At 40.5% G+C, this 20,901-nt stretch overlaps 1 protein-coding gene across 23 annotated transcripts in view; it reads left to right on the top strand.

The window, feature by feature from the left end:
• MTSS1 (MTSS I-BAR domain containing 1) overlaps positions 1-20,901 on the top strand; it is a 127,335-nt gene that overhangs the window by 12,533 nt on the left and 93,901 nt on the right. For all 23 annotated transcript variants that reach the window (XM_079299834.1, XM_079299817.1, XM_079299829.1 and 20 more), the window contains exons 3-4: positions 4,427-4,488; positions 7,123-7,196. In XM_079299834.1, coding sequence (XP_079155960.1) covers positions 4,427-4,488; positions 7,123-7,196 — 136 coding nt within the window. The remainder of the gene's footprint in view (positions 1-4,426; positions 4,489-7,122; positions 7,197-20,901) is intronic.

Consider the following 20,901-nt stretch of genomic DNA (forward strand, 5'->3'; position numbering starts at 1 on the left):
GTCTTGTCTGTGGGAATTAGGGTACATGGAAATAAATTAATAAAGTAAGTTTTAAATTAATAAGTCTTTTTGCTTAATGGAAAAAGAAGAATCATAACTTTGTGGCAGAAAGAGTGACAGAACATTTTAAAACTGTCAAGGCTGCTGATACTCAAGTTGTAATCTTAGATACAACAATCTGGGTTCCTATTCTTGCCATCAGATGTCATCAATAACTGTTTCAGTAAATATGATCCTTAGCTGCAAGTCTACCCTTTCTTTTTTGAGAAATCATTGAGTTTCTCACGTGTGTCTCTTCTCACTTCTGGTGTGGGATCACTGGCCTGAAAGGAAGGCAAAAACTATCTTCCATAATTCTTTTGTAGAGTTGTGTTTATGTAGGATGGTTGTGCTGGTTCACCTAAAGTAAAAATAAAATAAATTCCACCCAAATCTTAAATTCTTTTTCCAAAGCTGCATCTTGGTAATAATTTCCTGCTGTGCCCTGGTGTGTTGGGCTCACCTTGGCCAGCTGCTTTTTATCTCTTATTCCTCAATGGGATGAGAGAGAAAATAGTAAGAAAAAGCTCAAGGATTGAGACAAAGACACAGAAATCACTTACTAGTTATGAAGAGCAAACCAGACCTAAGTGGAGATGAAATTTATTGCGGATTAAAATAGATGTGAATGGTGAGGAAGGTGGACAAAAATGAAGCCATCTGCCCAGTCGGTGGTCTGGGTGTCGGGTGGCATTCCCTGGGGGATGACAGTCCACCCTTTTCCCCGCGGCAGTCCGGGAGCTGTGCAGCTCCTGCCTCTGAGGTCTCCGCCCAGGTCTGGGTGTTGGTTGGTGTCTGGCACTTCCAGACGCGCTCGCTGTCCCTGGGGGAAGCTGTTTCATGTCCCTAATTGCGGATGGCTACCTGAGTGACAGGCACGAGGCACCAGCTTGTTTCTCAGCCCTGAGGCAGAAAGGTGTTCTCCGTGTTTTCCCTGTGTTTGGCATAGACGAGCAGGAGCTGGGCTGTGGGATCAGGTGACTAATCACCTATAAGCCCACTAATTAAGCAATGGGGTAGGATAATGGCATGCTGCAGCTTACTGGTGACATGCTGGGCGGGCAGCTTAGCCCCAGTGAGGAGCTCCAGGGGCCCTGATCCCATGGAGTGTCATATGGCAGTGGGAAACACCCATTGTGGAGGACAGGTCAGATGTCTTCTTTCGATGACTAAGAAATAATTTGGCTCAAAGTTATTTTGGGGAAATAGTCCTTGGATTAATCCTTTAACAATTTTTAAGAAAAGTATTTAAACAAACCCTCACTGTAATATATCCCTGGCTTAATCCATGAGGAGCTAAATGGGAATTTGTGACCCAGAATCCGGCTGTGGCTCTTCCCTGAGCGTGGCTGGACCTGGGGGAGGCTCCTGCTTTTACAGATAACACCAGGCCTGAGTAACCCTGACATTTAAAAGGGGGAAAATTATTTTCTTTATCAGCCAGATGAAATTTGAAATTGCAGGGGGAGCTGAGGATGCTCTGGGAGAGGCAGCATTAAAAATACTGTGTTATTATTCTTCAGAAGAGGCTTTCTGTTGCAAAAGCATGTCTTGGACAAAGAGCTGGAATTCCACCTGCTGTTTCTTTGTGTTTAAGTTGAGAAAGTAATAGATGTCGAATCAAGGATGTGTGTGTTTTTCACAACAGTAACATTTCTCTTGATGCTGCTTTGACAGCAGCAAGAGCAGTTGCTGGAGGTGAGACAGCAGAGCTGCCATGCTCCAGGAGGCACAGGAAAAGGTCTTGGAGAAGGAGCCCAGGGCACTGGCGCTCTACAGATTTACAGCACTGGTTTGATTCCTGTCATCTCCTTAGTTTGTCCCCACAGGTGTCACTTAAACTCTTCCTTGCTTCCTAGCTGCTGGAGTTGGGATAAACTCCTGATTATTTGGCCTTGTGAAGGGGTAGGTGTTGAGAACTTTTGCTGTAGGTAGGAATGTAGGAGGTTTTGGTTTTGGCGGGGATGTGGTGGTGGAAATGTGCTTTGGAAAAGCTGAAAGGAATGAAAGCGATTTAGTGTGTGACTTGATCTGAGGGAGAGATGAGCTTGGGGATGTCACTTCAGCCGGGAAAAGTGAGAGCAAATTATGCTGGAACCCGTATGAAGTACATGCATCTTATTTTCAGCTGAGTTTATTAGCAAGATCAAGATAAAGCAAGTTGAACAGATAATGCAGGACTTCATATCACTAATGTGAAACTGCTGAAAGGTTTTCTTTAAAAATGCAAAAACAAGCAAAAAAAAGACCTCCAAAAAATCCACCAGCAAAGGTATTAATTTAGTGACATTAAATAAAAACCCTCAAAAGCTGTATTTTTCTACTGTCTGAAATGAGATCAGGTGCTTGGCCACTGTACAGGTAAACAAACTGCATTGGTTTCAACCAAACAAATACAGCAAACTATTTCATAAAGTGAGCTGTTATGGCTTACTTGAGCTGGTTTGGTTTGAGGAAAGCAGCATTTTTATAGACGAGAACTAAATAGCTGTGGAAATGTTTGACTTTTCCAATTTTGTTTTCCAGGCTGACCACAAAATAAAAAAAATTGGGGGTTTCTTCCTGAGCTGTGTTTTGTTAGGAGTGTCTTAGGCTTGCCTGGGAAGCAGCTAAATGCAGGGCTGGTGTCAATCTCCTCCTCTATGCCATCAGGTGTATTTAGCTGGATAATACACCAGTGAGATGGAAACATAATCAGGCTGCTTTGGTATCCTCTGCTTGCTGGCTTGCATTTTGCTGGAGAATGCTGTAAAGCCTTGGGCCCTGCTGGTGATTGTCAGGGCTTTCAGGGCTCCTGGCACACACATGCATAATGCATGCACGGCGTGCAGGTGACACTGAGAGACGGGCTTCAGACTAGGGATTGCAGTAAGACTAATAGGTTTAAGGAAATAGCATTTTTTGCCTCTTTTAAATAATTGGGTTTCTTTCATTTTTAAAATGTCTGACAGTTTTTTGCTTAGCACAAAGCACTTCATATTCTTGGTCTTGCCACCCAGATAACTGCTGTTCTCTCTTTCCCCTTCCATATTTACCACTGGCTCTGTCATGTGTAGGGTATAACAAGGTTTTATGAACACCTGCTTTGCATTGTTTGGGATCCGTTCCCTTCTTTTTTTTCCTTTTAGCAAAAACTCCACAAGTCTTGCTGAAAAATACAGAGAGTAGAGTACCAATAGGCTTCTGAGCAGGTATCTGGGAGCTGCCTTGCCAGGGTGTACTGAGGAGCTGGAATTTGTCTGACAGCTTTTGGGGAAGGACCTGTCTTTGCCCTGGAAGTAACACAGTCTCTCACAGCAGTGTGGGCTGTGGATTTTGGTTTACTCACAAAATTCAGACCAGTTTATAAGAGAGAATTGAGTTGGCTGCAAGCAACTGCACTTGCTTGCAACCTTTCCACTCAGGGCTGGGGTAATGTTAGCCTTGAGGATCTGCCTTATCTGGGTTTTATTGTGTTGTTGCTCTGGTAACAGAAAGTCTTATACCTTTAATAAAGGAAGCAGGGATATTTTTTTTTTACTCTCTAGACACCAATCAAAGGGAAATGTTGAGGTTTCTTTCTACCACATTTTTGCTGTTAGTGGAAAATTTATACTTGCTCTGAAGAGAGCAGTTTCGGTCTTAAAAGTCTTTTTTTTATACTTTGGCAAATAAAAATAGGGACTTGCAAGAATACTTCATGTCCATATTCTATGTAAAACCTTTCTTTTTAATCCAATTTTAAAAAATGGGAAAAAATTCTACAGGAAACTTGAGGTCAGGAAGAATTAAACCTTCTTAGGCACTTTGTATACACTCAATGCCATGCTGCTTTATCTGCTTCAATTCAGAAATTTTCTCCAAGGCTTTTGACTTTTTGGAAACAGGTCTTGCAGTAGCAAGACAGCTGTTGGGAAAGTTGGTTGTCTTGAGATGTCACGGTGCTTTTCTGTGTCTGATTACAGAGTTATCTTGAGGCAGTGCTCAAGTCACACTTTATTGTACAGGCTCTGAAGCTGGAAAAAACACAGATGATCAGTTGGTAGAGAAGAACAGCTGTGATGTCTTTGATTTTGGGAGCTTTTCTGAGCATGCTGTTGCAATATGCTGGTACCCTGCTTCGAATGGGCTTGGTTTTTGCTGTATCCATCCAAAGGAGGGCATTTCTTTTTGCTGCTTCAGTTGAAATCCTTCTTGCCCAGGTTTTCTATTCAGAAAAACTGCAAGGCCTCATCAGAAGACTACTGTTACATCTGAATTCAGAAGCAGTCGATTTTGGTGTTCATGGGTTAGACATTAGTACAGTTTTAGTTACTGTTTTACATCTAGTTAAATTTGATCTATAGTATTAAAATCAGAATGCTCAAATTAAGTGTTCATTGTTGTGTTTTGGTTTTTTTTTTTGCAGGGAAGTTATCCAGTGTGGGAAGATTTTATAAACAAAGCTGGGAAACTGCAGTCTCAGCTTCGGTAAGTTTAATGTTACACATTCAAGATCCCCTACAGTTCCTTGGAACTGCAAACATTAAGATTAAATACAGCTTTTTCAAGGATAATTTTCTGAGCAGGTCCAAGTAAAATTGTCCATATTTTGTAGTCAACACCTGCATGTAATTTTTTTAATACTGCCACTGGTGTTTTAATGTATTTTGGAAAATACACAATATGTCACCAGCTATGCATAATAAATATAAAATGACCTTAATTTCATGTATTTTGATGAAAAATTGGAAAGATTATTGTTGTTCATTGAGCAGTTATTTGGAGTTAGGTCTATGTTCCCTTTTTATTAGTGTAGAATACAGAGGGCTTCAAATATTAAAAAATCTTTGGTAGTTTTAACAGCATTTTCGACTGACTTAAAAAGGAAGGGAATTGGTTTGCTGGATCATACATTTGATTATTACAACTTAAGGGTTTGGGGTACACTTTGAAAATGGCATTCTGGATTTTTTAATACATGGCAGAAATCACACTCAGAACAATTCTACCTCTCAAATTCATTAATTTGTAAAATTTGTTTCTGCTAATACAGATATAAACTCTCTTTCCTCACAACCCTCCCCAAACCACAGTCTCCTCTCTGCTCTACAAAGCACCAGTTTTTTTCCCCAGCAGCTGCAGTGTAACAGGTTATTGGCAGTCTGGTTTGGGGTTCTATGCTGCATTATGAACCATTCCCAAAGAAGCTGGGGGTTAGCTTCATTTGCCCTAAACAGCTGGAATGTGCTGTTCTCCTACACTGTGCCTAACATGCCACACTTGCATGTGGTTCTTTTCCAGCAATCATGTCACAGTGAGTTTGGAAGATGCAGAGGAAGTAGAGAAAGAAGAGAAATTGAGAACTTTCCTAGCCTTTTGTACTCTTCAAACACAGGCCTTCTGGGATGGCATGAGGCATAGTTTTGTTATTTCACAGTCCTGTGGTGTTGCATTGTTAGTGCAGTGCAACAGGAACATGCAAGCAGGCAGCTTGAAAGCCTGTGTTGGAGGATTTGCTGTTTGTTTCTAGCAAATGTGAGCCTTTTGCTGTTGTTTCATTTCTCTGTGCTCTGATAAAGGACAGCAGATGTCATTTGAGCTGGAGCCAGGTCTTTCTGGATCTTGTTACTGGGGAAATGGAGCTTTGTTATTAGCAATATAATTAATAATTAACAACACAGTACATGAATTACAGTGTGACCCACAAGTCTGGAAGATGAACATCACAAACAGCATTAAGGAAAAATTTGGAAAATATTTTCTGGTTCCAGGCCTCAATATTGTTAGCTAGCTGTCAGGGTGGGGGGTTTGCCCTCCCTTTAAATCTCCAGGGCATGTGGAGAGTCCTTGTGCATTTGCTTGGTCCTCTCACGCCTGGGGTGTTTTTTTCTGTGTGTGTTCAAATCTTTTGTGCTGTCAGTGGGCCATTTACTATGCTGCCAGTTATGTCCTCTGTACCTTGAGCATATTTGGAGTGAGACTTGCATAAAATCTGACTTAATTAAGCAGTCCTGTGGTCTTTCTGGCTGAGGATCAGCTTCCCTGCAGGTCTGCTGGGTTTTTTGAGGCTAGCAAGGAGCTCTTGAAATGAGGTGAATATGATAGTCTCTGTTCTGGATTTTGCTTGAAAAGGCTGACTGACACCATCAGGAGAGAAAATCAGAGTTAGTGTTAGAAAAGATGGGCAGAAGCGGAGCCATGAGATAACTGTGGAGAGGACACAATTGTGCTTTACCTGGAGAGCCCTGGCCTACTTTCTCTTTAATTGGGTCAACCAGACTATAAACTTTCAGAAATTAGGACTGACCTGAGGTGTTCAGGGCTCTGGGGCATGCTTATCTAGAACAAATGTGTCTAGAAAATTGTAACTCACGTTTGCTGTCCACTTGAGCACATGTGTGGTCTGTGGGTGCTTTCCAATGTGGAGGGAGATGGGGCTAGTGAGGTTGACACTTTGAATTGTAAAGTCTGAGGCTGCTGGTGTACCTCTCAAGAAGGTTCCTGCTTGGAGAGCACTAGATCAGAAAAGGGTTTTTTTTTTTTAGTTTGGGGGTTTGGGGATTGGTGGTTTTTGTGGGTTCGAGTTGTTTCAGTTTGTGTCTGATTTCCAAGAAATTTTCTGTTTCAAGGGATGCTCATGCTCCCCAGTGAAAAATGCAGGAAATTGTTCAGCCAGGATCCTAGATAAAAGGAAGTTCTTGCACATTTATTTTTAAAATAAGCATGTTCCCTGAAAATAGCAGTGGCTGTAATTTGTTCACTAATGGGTGAAATATAATGTGTGTTAGATTTGTTTTTCATGTTTGACTGCTTAATATTAGTTCATCAGAGGAAATCAGCTAGAAGGAGGGTGGCTGTGCTCTTTTGAAACAGCACCTGTCCTGTGCAATTCTCAGCATGGAATTAGCGTGGCTGCCTCCAAGTCCATAGTGCTAACACAAAGCGAGGAAGGGATTAAGAAATGGAGGAGGGAAAAGGCTAAGTTCAGATATAAAAGAGAATACTTTTTGTGGCCTCTGCAAGTTCACAGTGTTATTCTTTATAAGCCTAAATGTTTTTGGCAGTAATTAAATAGGCATCAATGAGACACTGCTAATGTTTTGTTATCTGTATGCATTTCAGGACGACAGTAGTAGCAGCTGCTGCCTTTTTGGATGCCTTTCAGAAAGTGGCTGACATGGCTACTAATACACGTGGTAAGCAGATGTGTCAATATTGAGTTTAACAGAATGCTGTGTGGTTTATACCATTTGTCGTAATAAAAAGAAGTCTTAACTTGTTACATTGACAAGCAGATCTGTGAGACATCTGTTAGATGGACTTGCACTTTGAAAAAGTGGCACGTGAAAAAGGAAGTTGTCTTTACTGAAAAAAAGAACTGTAAACCTGTAATTTAAATGTGTCATCAATCATGTGAACACTTCTTAATTACCATTTGAATTATACGTTGATGAATAATATTTTAGAAAGCAAGATTTACAGAAATCTGTATTCATGGACGCTTCTGTACCTTGTGTAAGTGTAAAAGGCTTGATACTCAGCTGGAATAAATAACTGTTGGGCTTCTGGAGACAGCAGACACTGGCTCATGCTCTGGCCTTTGGGGTCTGCCAGTAATGATGACAGTGACCTGTATTTATATCTTTGAGCAAAGACTTTGCTTATCCTTCCCCCTAAAGTCTGACATTCTTGGTCAAACTGAAATTTTCTGGGCTGTGGGCTTCTCTGGGTAGCAGTGTCAGCTTATTGGTGAATATGGAGAGCCAAAATAGTGCAGCTGGCATTCTTTCCAGACTGCTGAGTTGGAAGGAGACAAAAGGCTGCTTCTCTGTGATGCTGGATGCCCAGTGACCAAGGCATTGTGTGCAGATGTCCCTGCAGTGGTGTAGGGCATTCCCCATGGTCACTGTCCTTGCATTGCTGCTGAGGAATAAATTAAGAGTGCAGATAAATCACTGCTGAGGGAGCAACTCTTGGGTGACCTCTAACCCTAAAGGTTTTGTTGCATTTTTTAAAGTCCTAATGTGCTGTTGGTATTTGACTTGGAGAGTAAGAAAATAATATTGCAGACATGAAGAGTGTTAATTCCTATTAGCAGAGTGCAAGCTCAGTCAGACTTCCTTTACTCTAGCTAACAGGAGTAGCAGCAGCTGCTGGATTGAGTATCAAGTCATAGAGTGACAAGAGGGAAGACTACTTCTTTTTCCTGTCTAAAGCCAATATTTACATTCTGATAAGCAGTTCCCCATTATATCCATACCTACTGTAAATTACAGGTTATCTGCTCGCATAAAATAATAAACATGACAGAAAATAGAATAAACTAAGGACGAGATCCAAGGCAGAATTTAACTTGGATTTCTAACATGTCCTTCCTTCAAGCATATTCTCTTTCTTCTGTCTTCCCCAAGGAAAAAAAAAGTGAACTACCAAAATCCTTGAGATTTGTCTTCTAGCTATGCTGGCAAGCTTATAGGACTTCCATTGAGATACCAGAATGACTGAAACTTTCCCACTCTCAAACAAAAATGGCTTGTGTGGGTATTTGAAGGGTATTTTACACTTTCTGCTGTGTCGTGTCTTGTCTCTTATCTCCTCGAACACATCCTCTACAAAAGGAGCTCTGTGAATCCAGGCATGCCAAATTTGTATAGCTCCTCTGTTCTGTCTTTTGCCCTCCCTGACTGAAAGGATAGAAGAGAATTTTGGTTTTATTTTTAGAAAGTGATGTTCTGGGCAGTGAATCAAAACTCCCAAGTTGCTGGTGGTTCTGATCTGCCTCCCAACCCAACTTGCATTTGTGCCCATTCAGGTTTATCTCTGATGTTGCACCTTGGTCCTTTAACAAATGCAGGTCATTCTACCTTGCTGTGGGCAGCGATAAACTCCTGTCCCCAGAGAAGGTGATGGCAAAAATCCCTATGACTTATGAGTGCACAATTCGGTAAAAAACATATTTTATTGTCAGTATAAGGAAATCTGTTCTGAAACTGAAACAGAACAAACTTGCTATTTTTCTTCTCTGATGCGGGAATTTTAACAGGCTCTCAGTTTTCCCTTTGGGGGGCTACCTAAAGTGAAAAATTCTTTCTTACATTTTTCCCATTACTTACCCAGTTTATAAAATTACCTATCTGATTGTCTAATCAAGCATCTGGCTGTGTTCAACATTGTTTAGAGGGTTAACAGATAAACCAAAGTTTACAGTTAACAGATTAACCAAAGTCAGACAAGTTAATATTCAGTTGCTGGGGATGTATAAGACTTCTGTAGCACTTCCCATGACAGAGGCCGGGAGGTTGGTGTGTTTCACATCTCAGGGCAGGTTTATCATTGCAGGAGCCAAATGCTTCTTCTGGGAGCTGTGTAGGAAAATGCTGAAGCAGGTGCCTGCTCTGGAGGGACAGCATTAGTTCCTTGTAGGATGACTGAAGTGTTGTCAAGCTGGGTGCTGCCTTCAATTTGTAATTGCTTATAGTTCTACAGAAAGTGGCCTGTTATTTTAAGACTCACTGATCTAGCTGATGAAAGTGTTTTATCAGTCAACAGAAGAACTCTGGCTACTCTTTAATCAGTTTGCATCAGCATTAGCTTTGAAAGAAGAAATAGTGTGTGTGGGTATACATGTCCACACACATGCAAGGAGAGACAATCCCTTTCAGTCACCAAGTGCTCAAGAGTGAGGGCTTGTTTGCATCATTGCCAGTCTATGTTCCAACTGGTATCCTTACTTTGTGTGCCATTACTGATGTTCCCAAGCACTGTCTTTGCTCGTTAGGTGCATCGTTCTCTCCGTGCCATTTACTTCCTTCTAATCCTGCAGTTAATCTTCACGTTCCCATCTGGAGCTCAGGTAGAAGGCATAATTGGAGCTCTGCCTGTGGTAAAACCTATGATTGGATGAGTCAGATAACCTGTACTTTGTATTTTCTTCCCTTTGTAAGTTCTAAAGTAGGAAAAGTCCTTAACGTGAGGTGCCTGATGTTTTGCAATGACTCAGTACACAAATTAATTTCCCAACCAGCTCATTTCAACTTTTGCTTCCTCCTTTACTGTCTCTCCATTTAGATGTGCATCAACCAAAAGTTGTCTCTTTTTTCCTCAGTTCAGTTGCCTTGGTTCAATGCTTTGATTTTAGCCTGACAAGGGAAAGCACAGGGGAGGTAGTTCTGATGCATGTATCACCAAAATGTTGGATTTTTGTGGGTCTGGTCATCTGAAAATCACCCTTTGAATGGGGGAGATGGTCAAGTTATGTTGCTAATTTAAAGTAATACTAGCTTTATAGCAGTGTGTGCTGTTTTTGCTGATACCAGAGATTTTTGGAAACAAAATTCATTCAGATGTTTTGATTTTTAAGCTCTGACAAAATAGAGACATCTATGTAGCAGTTTTTGTTATTCAAGCTGCATCTGTTTGGCATACAGCCCAGAAGAACTCGGTAGTGTGCAGTGGAATCTCTGTTATCTGTCACTATGATTATTAAAGAGAATGCTTACAAAATATTAAATGAATGAGGTACTATAGGGTACCTTTAAATCCTTAATAGACCTTAAATAGTGTAATAATAATTCTTGAATACCTTAAAATTGAAGTTTCCTTTTGGAGAGATGTGTGCTCATGAGTTCTAGTTCAGGCTTTTCTTACATGGCTTGTTTATTTCAATATTTGAGATTCTGAATGTTTTTACCTACATCAGTTCTAACTGACGTGTGGAAGAAGTTGAAATCTAATTTCATTTAATTTCTATTTGCCTGATTATTTGTGCAATAAAAATATATTCTTTTAAGAAGGCAAGAGCTGCCCATCCCAAATACTGTGTGTTTATATGTGATATATGTTTATAAGTTAGCTTTCAACAGTATGTAAAAGGACATGTGTAAATTGCTTTGCTTTTTGTATGCTAGTCATCCTCTGCCTCTGCTGCATTTGAATGTTTTTTTGTAGAGGAGTACTAGAGCTCAGAAGCTTGAAACAGTAGGTGTGAAAAGAAACTATCCTCCTTGTGTTATGAGGGAAATTAATGTGAAGATATGCACACTTCTGTATCCACTTAATACCCCATCAGCAGCTTCCTGGATAAAACCCTGCCCCAACCTTGCCAACCTGCATCTGCACAGGTGTAAATTAAAATTTATGGAAAGATGATCTAAAAGCTTTGATTTACCCAAGCTTAAATTGATCTTCAAAGTGAGATTGTTAATGAGGCAGCTGATACTCAAGTCTTGTGGTTTCTTGTTTTTCATTCATATTGAAGGGTTTTGCATATACATAGGTGTGTTTGATATTAGCAGATTAGTAAAATCACTTCAAGAGGAATGTCAGTGTATCACACAGCTTTCTCTGGCCAGTTGGATTCCATGGATTGTAATGCTCTTTGAAGTTCCCTCTTGGCAAGTGCTACTAGAGGTATGTTTTCCCTGCCTTTGGTAATTCTGACATCTAGTACATTTTCCAGCTCTTGCATTTTACAGATGTCTGAGAGGATTTTAAGGTAATGCAGAATTGCAGAAAGTTCCACTTGAATGGGGGAACCTTTCTACTGGAGTGAGGGGTTTGAGGTTGGAGAGGATACTGTGGGTAGCCAGCCAGCTACCAAGAGGCATTGAATAGATTTGGAAGCAAAACTCAGCCTGTGCCTGCATGGCATGCAGCAGCAGCAGGGTACCAAAATCAGAATAGTAATTTTAATGTTAGTCTTTTGATGGGCAGAATATCTTCAGTGTGGAAGAAGTGCTACATTAAACTGCCTGGATTAAAGTGCTGCATTTTTCAGGCCTCATTAAATTTCAACAGCACACAAAAATGTAAATATGATTTAACACTTACTAAATTAATTTTGATTAATATTTGTGAGTGTCTACGTCAGGTAGCTCTTCTATGGCACTACCCAGTGGCTGCTCTTCATGTTTAATAAGGCTGCCTAAAATAATAGCTTTGCTGCAGATTGGTGTTCCTGGGCAGACTCTGCATCCATGTTGCCCCAGGTTGTGTGTTAAATACCCCTTCAGACAGTCCTTAGTCTGGGTGATCCATTTTTATTTTGGCCAGGATCTGTATTGTAAGTATTGAGCTTTTTTTATTGAAGGTTTTCCAAGGTGCCAAGCTGCATGAAGTGTCACAGGGCTGGAATTATCTGTGGTCTCCCAAGTGTGTTTAGGCATCCTGAACCAGTATCTCACTCACTGCAAATATGGCAGAGTGTGACCCAAGGTATGGTAAAGTCTTGGTGCTACAGCAAAATGTAATGGACAGCACTGAAATATGTTTTTTATTGATTTGTTTTCATGGAGGGAAAAAAAAATGAGTGGAACAGAAGTGGGGGAGAGAAAGACACCACAATCTACTGCAATAGACCTAAAAGCTGTATAACATTTTTGAAATAGACTGCTTTGCACCTGGCTATAGGCTGAGGAGATGTGATGGTGATCTGTGCCTAATTTCAGAATGAAAACAAAACTGGTCACAAGAGGAAAGGCATTCTCATTGTTCATTTCCTTTGTCTTTCTGACTCCTCTTTAATTTCAGATGCATACTCAAATAGCAAAACCTTTGTTTGCACTTCCTGTCAGTTAAAGTAAGACTTTATTATAAGTCCTTATTCCTCCTGTGGAGTCTTTGAAGAAAAATAATACAGTCCAGACTTTTTCTTTCTGGATTTTCATATATAAAATAATCAGGAAAAAAGTATTTAAATGAACCATTCAGTCTTCCATTATGTTTTCATGATGATGATGAAAAACACAGGATCAAAATCAGAATCACTGGCAGATAATTTTGAAGCTGGATGCACATTATGTATCTTCTGCTTTTGGAGAAATGGGACTTGGATATTCTGCTTCACAACAGCTAAAATTAAAATCACAAAAGCTGTGCTGTGTTGTTTGCTGTTTCTGTGTTCCCATCTTTATCTAAACCAGTAGCAAATGTTAGTCCATGTCTGTTAACAAGTGTGTCGTCCTGAGAGATCTGCTTCTGATGTGAGCCTGTTTGGCTGGAGCAGTCAAAGTGGGGAGAACATCTAAAATGCTCAAACCACAAGAGAAGTGGTTTGGTTATTAATGACTTGATTTTATACTTACTGGTTTGAAAGGGCTGCACTGCAGGTAAAACATGGCCATTGTCTTTTCTTTGGGTGAGTGCAGACATTGCAGTATAAAAATACTACTTATTTATGCCCTATTTTTTTTTTCTTTGAGGTCAAGACAAAAATGTGGCTCAGGGTCTTTGAATACATTTGTGCTGATTTGTCCATACCTAAGGAGAAATATTCAGGGCAATAGACAAGAATAATTGCTATAATAACTTACACAGTCAGATGCCCCTTGGTACAGTGCAGAGAGTGACACAGAAGTGGAGTTTGCATTTACGTAACACCCAGTATTTTTTTGAGCTTGCTAAGATGCTTACTAAGAGACTGAAATATTGTTAGGAGAGGGAGTAAAGCTACCAGGTAAGTGTGTGTGCTAAATAGAAAATTGGAACTGAAGACCAGGTTCTATGAGGAAGAAAAAAAAAACAAAACACATGAGGGAGGAAGAAGCAAACAAGCTTCTTTAGTACTTCATCCAAGGAGTGGGCCGGTTTGTTAAGGTGGGAGTGGCTGGACTTTTTTCACATGATTGAATGTAATTCTGCTCCTTATCATCTGAATTGGAAATCTTTGGGAATGTGGGGAGGGGGAACAGCTCAGAGTTAATTTTTCATACACTTGGTCGTGGTTCTTTCTCTCTCCTTACCTTTACAGCTGTGTTGCTTTTAGGAGGACAAACTATCAGATCCTGGTTTTTCTGCAGTCTTGGAATGGATGGATTGGCTGTTGTTTCCAGCTACATGATGAATTTATATCTCTGTGGGCATCTTCATGCAGAGCACCTACACTTCAGTAACTAAACACTGGTTTTGTAGCTCTAAAGAATTTACTCAATCTTGGCAACAGAACCAAACTTTTAATGTCTTAAATGTCCAATTTGAGAAGTAATGAGGATAAATTGTAAGTGGCTCTAGGATTTCCTTCAGATAATTTATTAGTTTAGAATCAAAGATGCAAAAACATCCTTTTGATGGTGGGATGTGGATTTGAAAGTGGAGGCTGAGGTTTTGGCTGGTGGTTGGTTTTCCCAGTGTAGCACATGTTTCTGTGGTGGGAGATCCCCTTTCAGGCTAATTCAGGCAGCCTTTTGATGTGATAAATTACTAGTTGGCACATAGTTACAATCTTGTAGTAATCACTACAAGAGAGTTGTTGCAGCTTTTAGTTATTTTTAGTCTGTCACCAGTTAGCAAAGGTAGTTGAAGATCTGTTCACATTGAGTTTTGTTTGGTATCTTTTCTATTTCCCATAGGAGAGAAAAAGGGAAGTTCTTTGTGGTGTGGGAAGAGAATTCAAAAATCAGTTCACTAAGCAAGGTTTCTGTGAAGTAGGGTAGAGCTTGTTTCCTCATGGACCTTGCCCATAACAACCTGTGGAGGCTGGAGAGCAGTTGCTGGGCTGCTTTGGCCTCATGCTTTGTGCCTCACAGCTGCCTGGAAATGCAGGTTTGGGGGCTCACCTCAGTGGTGCATTCCCAGAAGTGTTGGTGAAGTATTACATTTGGTGCTGTCAGCTGGCTTCTTGCAAACTCACCAGACCTCTAGGTGAGTGTGGACCTGACCTGAGCTGCAGTTAGCTCAACCCCAGTCCATATGTCCTTGAACCACTTGTGAAGTTCCTTTGTATCAGCAAAGCAATTTGTGCAAAGGCTTTGATATAAAATGCATGCTTTCACTTGGGGTGTCTTCTCCAATTCCCTCAGTCTGTTCCTACCCTGGCTGGACAAAAACTGTGTTTCTAATGGCATAAGAGAGCTGTACAAAAGTGAAATTACAAGCTGCAGCAGACTAATTGTGAGTGGTGTCCATTACAATGGACTCCATCTAATCATTAACAAAAGCAGTAACAAAAGTAATTTTCAGAAGCAGCAGTGACATTTGCATTGTCTAACAGGTTTGTTTTTTTTTTTGCTCTCCAAACTCAGGCTGCCTCCCAGAAGGATGCTCTTCCACACATTTTGTAGGTGTCAGGACCGTAGATCGTGTATGCTCGCTCTGTGTGTGTCCATGCAAACTAGTGTTCTGCTGCCAGGTGATTTACTCGGCGATATGATTCATCTCATGTTTGCATACCTGCTGCTTCTCGGGAAGCAGTGCATGTTCATGGTAATAATGAGGTCTTGCTTAAAAATAGACCAGCTTCCTTCATTTTCTTGTCCTTCTGTTTGCTTGATGATTTGTCGGGTGTTGCCAGCACAAATGTTTGTCCCTGTTGCTGTGCAAGCTGTTCACCCCTTCCCTCCTCCCTTCACGTTAGTTTTCTTCAGTGAAGCAGCTCCCTGCTCTTTTCTTCCCTGGTTGGTGTAGTAAAACCTGCCCTGTTCAGGCTTATGGGCTCATTTAGAGAGGTGGGGAAGTGTCCCCACTGGTTCTTGAATTTCAGTAGAAAATTAAGGTCTGCCTGGGACAAGAAGTGCATTGTGCTGTGTGTCTTCCTCTTCCACTCCCACGCATGATGGAGTCCAACCTGTAGAACTACTTCTGTAAAGTTAAAATAATATAATTACCTCACTGTTTCATTTCAGGGGGCAGAGTACTCCCTCTTGTCTTTGTGCTTTCTACAACAGTTTTTTTTCTACAAATTAATCTGTGACCTGCCCTCCATTCAGGTTGTTTTTTTGGAAAGGGTGGAGAAGGAAAGGAAGATGGGCTGTTTCCAAAGGAGCCCTGGGTTGTGACCTGACAGTACTTCCTGTAAAATGTTTGGACTTTCTGTATTTATATACATGCTTAAATCTTCCTGCTGCTTTGCAGTTGGTGCTGGTTTTGTTATTTTCACGTGGGCTTCTTACATGTAAAAACGAGTATGGTTTCCAGGCTAATGAAGCCATTGAAAAATGCTACCACCTTTCCAGCAGCCATCCCAACTCAGGCTTTGTGGAAACCACTTCAAAACTAGGAGCAGTGGAATTGTGTGCGTGGGCACGTTCATCTGCAGTGTCGTGGGGTAGAGGAGGTCTGGGTTTGTACTATTTGTACTATCAGCCCCTGCAATTGTTGTGAAATTCTCCTCTCCTGCAGCATTTATTACTATGTAAAATTGAAATCTGCATGATTTCCTGCTGTGAGCGCCTGTGCCGAGGGACTGGTTTCTATAGTAACTAATATCAAGGAGCTGGCTGGGACTTCAGTTTGGAGCTGTATTTGAGCCTGCTTTGCAGTTCGCTGCAGCCCCATGCGAGTGCTTGATGGATGGCAGACAAGCAGTCAGGTTTGTGGCTGCCATTACTACAGTAGTAGTGCTGTGCACCTCAGCATGTACTCTGAGGGCTAAAAATAGGCATTCTGCAAAATGGAGTTGGAGGTGAGGAGGGAGGATGGCTTTTTCTCTAACAACCCTCCCCTCCGTTGGCAGAGCTGCCAAATGGAAACACTGGAGAGTACATCAATGGGTGTTTGTCCTGGAGTCACCTCAGCCCACTCCAAAGTGAAAGATGCCTGGGAACTGGGTCCATTTTCTCCCAAGAATAACAGCCATTGATATTGCCATTATTCTGGTTTGAGGGAGAGCTAATGCTTGTTCTGCTGAGCATGATAAATAGCATTGCTGATGTGTTTTCATCTGCAGGACCAGCTTCTGCCCTTACTTAGCCCCAGATATACCTGCTTAGTGTTTTTGGTTTTGCAGGGTTAAGCAGGGGTTGGAGCATTGAAGCTTGGCTTGTGGAGATTGTAGGCTTTCAGAGTGTCAGGCAAAATGCAAAGCCTGGTTTGCACCATTTACAGTTAGTCCAGAAAGGTGTAGTGGGGTCAGGTGCATGAAAATGAAACTGAATCTTCTGTTTAGGGTCACTTTAAAAACTTGACACTTGTGATGGAGGTGAGAAAGGAATGCAGAACAGTGCTTGCTGTCCAGTCAAGTCCTCCAAGTACAAAAACTGGACTTAAGCAGGCAACAATGGTTTAGTCACTTTTTTCCCCACCCCAATAGTTTCCCAAATCGTGATGAGGTCAAGCCTGAAATCTAAAGTAAACTTGGGGTATTGATGAAATAGTCTAAAATGTGAAGATGCCATTTTGTATGACTGAAGGTTGTTTTTCCTGGCTCTGCTAGAAAAAGAGGTATATATATCAGGTGTGCTTGTCTTCCAAGCCCTCTCCCCCTAGAAGTCAAGCATCTCTGAAGAGAGGGTGAAGTTGTATGTCCTGTGTACCTGTAGGCATGGACATGTGTGTACACACAAGGAGTGCCATTTGCTCAGCCAGCTCAAGGGGAGCCTTGACTTGGCCACCCTCAGAGCAGCCTCTTACTCATTTGGTATTTAGGGATGCTGGAGCAGGCTGAGGAAAGTGAGTGTGGAGAGCAAGAAATGTATGATAGACAAAGAGGAGCTGGGTGTGTTGTGCTGACAATATTTAGGGGACATCTGGTGCATATCCGTGAAGAAGCAAGGGATTTTATTTAAAAAAAAATCTATTCAAACAGGTCATCTTTTATATTCACTGTTTACGTATGCAAGCCCATAGTAAAAGTATTACAGTGATTTAAAAAACCAGATAAATTGCTGGATTAAACTATTTGCGTCAAGGGAGTAATGATGCATTTGAATAATCTGAGATAATTTGGCACTGAGATATGACCAGATTACAGTTTAAGAAGTAGGATTGGAAACTATCATTTAAGAATATAATGACTCATGTTGCTGAGAAATCATCTTCTCCTTTGTCCTTGTATAAAGTAAAAAAAAATAAAAAATCTCCCTTTGTTTCAAGCAAGTACTAAGCTTAGTGCTGAAATGAGAAATCTTGGAGTTTGACTTTCGTTATATTTACGCAACATAGTGATGGAAGTCCAGAACATTGAGTTGTTATAAATAAATTAAATCCAAAGTACATTTAGTAAATACTTAAAGTGCATATTGTGATGGATTATCCCTGTTTTTAAGTGCTTGTTCATTTTCTGCTAGTTTGCAAAATCACTGTAGTCTGATAGAACCCATTTCCATTGGATGTTGTTGTGGCTGTGTATCCATTTTAAATCTAGGTTGTCTTGCATGAAGAATAGCAGCTCTGTGTGAGCATTATCACTTTGGTTCAAAGGTAAAGAGTTCATGTGTAGCTCTTCTGGTGCTGCTGCAGAGGCAGGAGCCCTGGCTATGAATATAGTCAAGGGAATGTTTTAGCTGTTAAGCTGAAATGTAGCTTGCTGCTGGGGAAATGAGTGTTGTCACTGAGTGTGCAAAGCCCTCCCCAGACTCTTGGGTTCAAGTGCACAATGTGTGCCTAGGACAGATAATTGATTTAGATGAACAGATTTTAATCTTTCGTTATAAGCTTGAGACCGGCTTCACTCAGAGCTATAAACTCCATTTTTCTCAAGCTGCACTTGCACAAGTGTTGTAGCTGTGCTCTCTGAAGTGTCTGCCTGTTTTCAGAGACTCTTTGTTCTTCACAACATGTTTTCTTTGTTGGCAACCTTACTAATTTAACATGGCTTTCAAAATCAGGAGTGGGAGAAAAAGCCTTGTTCATGTATGTTCCCAGCCAGGGTGAAAGTATTAAACTTGTGGTGTGCATCTCTAGAAGCAATGGAGAAGCTGGTTGAAATGTTACTTTAGGGTAACTTTATGCACAGTGTAATTAAGCTTAGATTTAGATCTGAGTATTTTAAAGCAAATGTACTTATTAGAATAAAGCTTTCTTGTTAGGGCTTATGGGGTCTCTCACAGGAAAAACGCTAATGCCTTCAGAATAGCATACAACCACCCATCTGCCCATCATGAATATTGCTAAGGGATTTTTGAGCCTAAGTGACAAGAAGTCTGTCCTGTCCTCTTAGGTTGGTTAATGAAGACTGTTGCTTAATCTGTTTAAATTGGTCCGAATTTCAGCCTCTCTAGAGTTCAGTTTTTGAGGTCATGATCATCATGGATTAAGCAATGTGTGTTTTCTTGTTAATGCTTAACTTTTGTTTATTTCAAGTTAATCAAAGTTTGGTTTCAACTTCTTTTCACATTTAGGTTTTTTGGGGTTTTTTTTTGTTCTAAAAGGAAGCTGGATTCAAAATTTGTGCCCTCTAGGTATACTCATAAGGTGAAAGATGTATAAATAGCTTTCTTTAAGAGAAAAGGTCTCTTAGATGAAACATATTCAGCATATAAAATGCTTCTTGTGACCAAAGGGAGTAAACATTAAAGATTGATGATGCAGCTTTAAGTTGCATGGAAACAAACTGGGGCAAGTCAGTTCATTTTACCTTTGATTCACTGCTTCCAGCCGTTAGGAAAGGTTGAAGGGACACAAGGCAAACAGGAGTCTCTTCCTTTAGCTTTTTCTTGTAATGACATATTTTACCTCAAACAATAGTTTCAGTAACTGGATGCATGAAATTTATCATTTACAGTTTGTTTTTTATTTTTATTTTGAAAAGCAATGCGATAACATAATCTACATAATTCCAATGATTCCTAGATAAAGGGAGATCTAGTTGTATTTAAAGGGAGAATAAAATAAAGACTTCCAAGAATAATCCTGGATTGTAGAGGTTTTAGCATCCCCTGGGGTGGAGATGTGAAGTGGTAGTTTGACCCCAAGACCTGGATGTCAGGCACATCTATTTTGTATGACCTATCTATAGCAATGAGAATTTCTTTTGGTCTTAAGATCTGCAAAGTTTGTTCAAGTTACTTGGAGATCTTGGGTGAGATGCTGCTTTGGAGATCAGTGTGAGATGCCAAGTAAATCCTGCAGAGGAACTACATTAAAAATGGAGGGTCTGTATTTCCTAGTACCTAATTCCTGTTATTCAAGATTCTAGCTATGGTGCTTTGCATGCCCAGAACTATCCTAAAGCATTACTGGGATTAGACAGGTGGATACAGGTGGATAACTGTTTACAGGATCCAGGGGGCAGTTATAGTTTCACACTCCCCACTTTCTTTTCCTTTTTTAAAAGGAAGTCTGGGGTAACTTGTTTTCTGGTATTTCATGGCTCTGTCTAATATCCTTCTCTGGCTCACTTAGTTCTGTTTTGCAGAGGGCATTGTTTGTTTTTATTGGAAAGAGGCTTACCTGTGGTTTTTTGTTTTCAGCTTCTGTGGGTTTCCATGCTTTTTCCTTTCTGACTATGGCCCTGCATGTTTCCTGCAGCATTTTCAGCATATTTGCACTGAGATGGATGAATTGGAAACATGTATGCAGAACAGCCTCATTTTGCAAGAGGATTGGGAATAACAAGATATGAGCAAGATGCAGTATTGATTGGTTGAATGGGATTAGTCCAAACTGAAATTTTGCTGCTCTTTTTTTGATCCTTGAAAACTTCACGTGCTCTTCTTGCAGCACATACAGACCTTTCTCAGTGGCTGCAGAGGAAGGATTAAGGCAGACAAACTCGTTTCTGCCATGTAAAGAAGGTGCAAACTAGACAATCCTGAAAGCCTTGTTTTTAAGGCTCCACTTCCCTGGCCATATTAGTTCAGGGTTTAATTACACAATAATAAGGTTTCTTACATGCAATGTATTTGAACAAAGATCTCTTCATGCAGCAATGAACACTTTGTTTGTAGTAACTTATCTTCTCTTTTGTTTTCTGTTAACTTGTTTTTGGTTTCAGTTCTGTAGGTAGAGCTGCAACTCTTTTTAGGATATTTAGAAAAGGTCTACAGGGAGTTTGCTTTGTGGGAATTGTTGTCAAAGTCTTCTCACTAGTTTAAGCTATAATGAAAGCCATTTTAATATTCTTATACAGCTATTTTTAGACTCATTTATGCTGATGGAAGAGTGGGAGTAGAGTTGCTTTGGCACAAACATGAGGAACAGCATCCCGAGGTTTGATGGATATATTCTCAATATAATTTATCAGCTAAT

Source organism: Erithacus rubecula (assembly GCF_903797595.1).
Source record: "Erithacus rubecula genome assembly, chromosome: 3".
In the NCBI taxonomy this organism is placed as follows: domain Eukaryota; kingdom Metazoa; phylum Chordata; class Aves; order Passeriformes; family Muscicapidae; genus Erithacus; species Erithacus rubecula.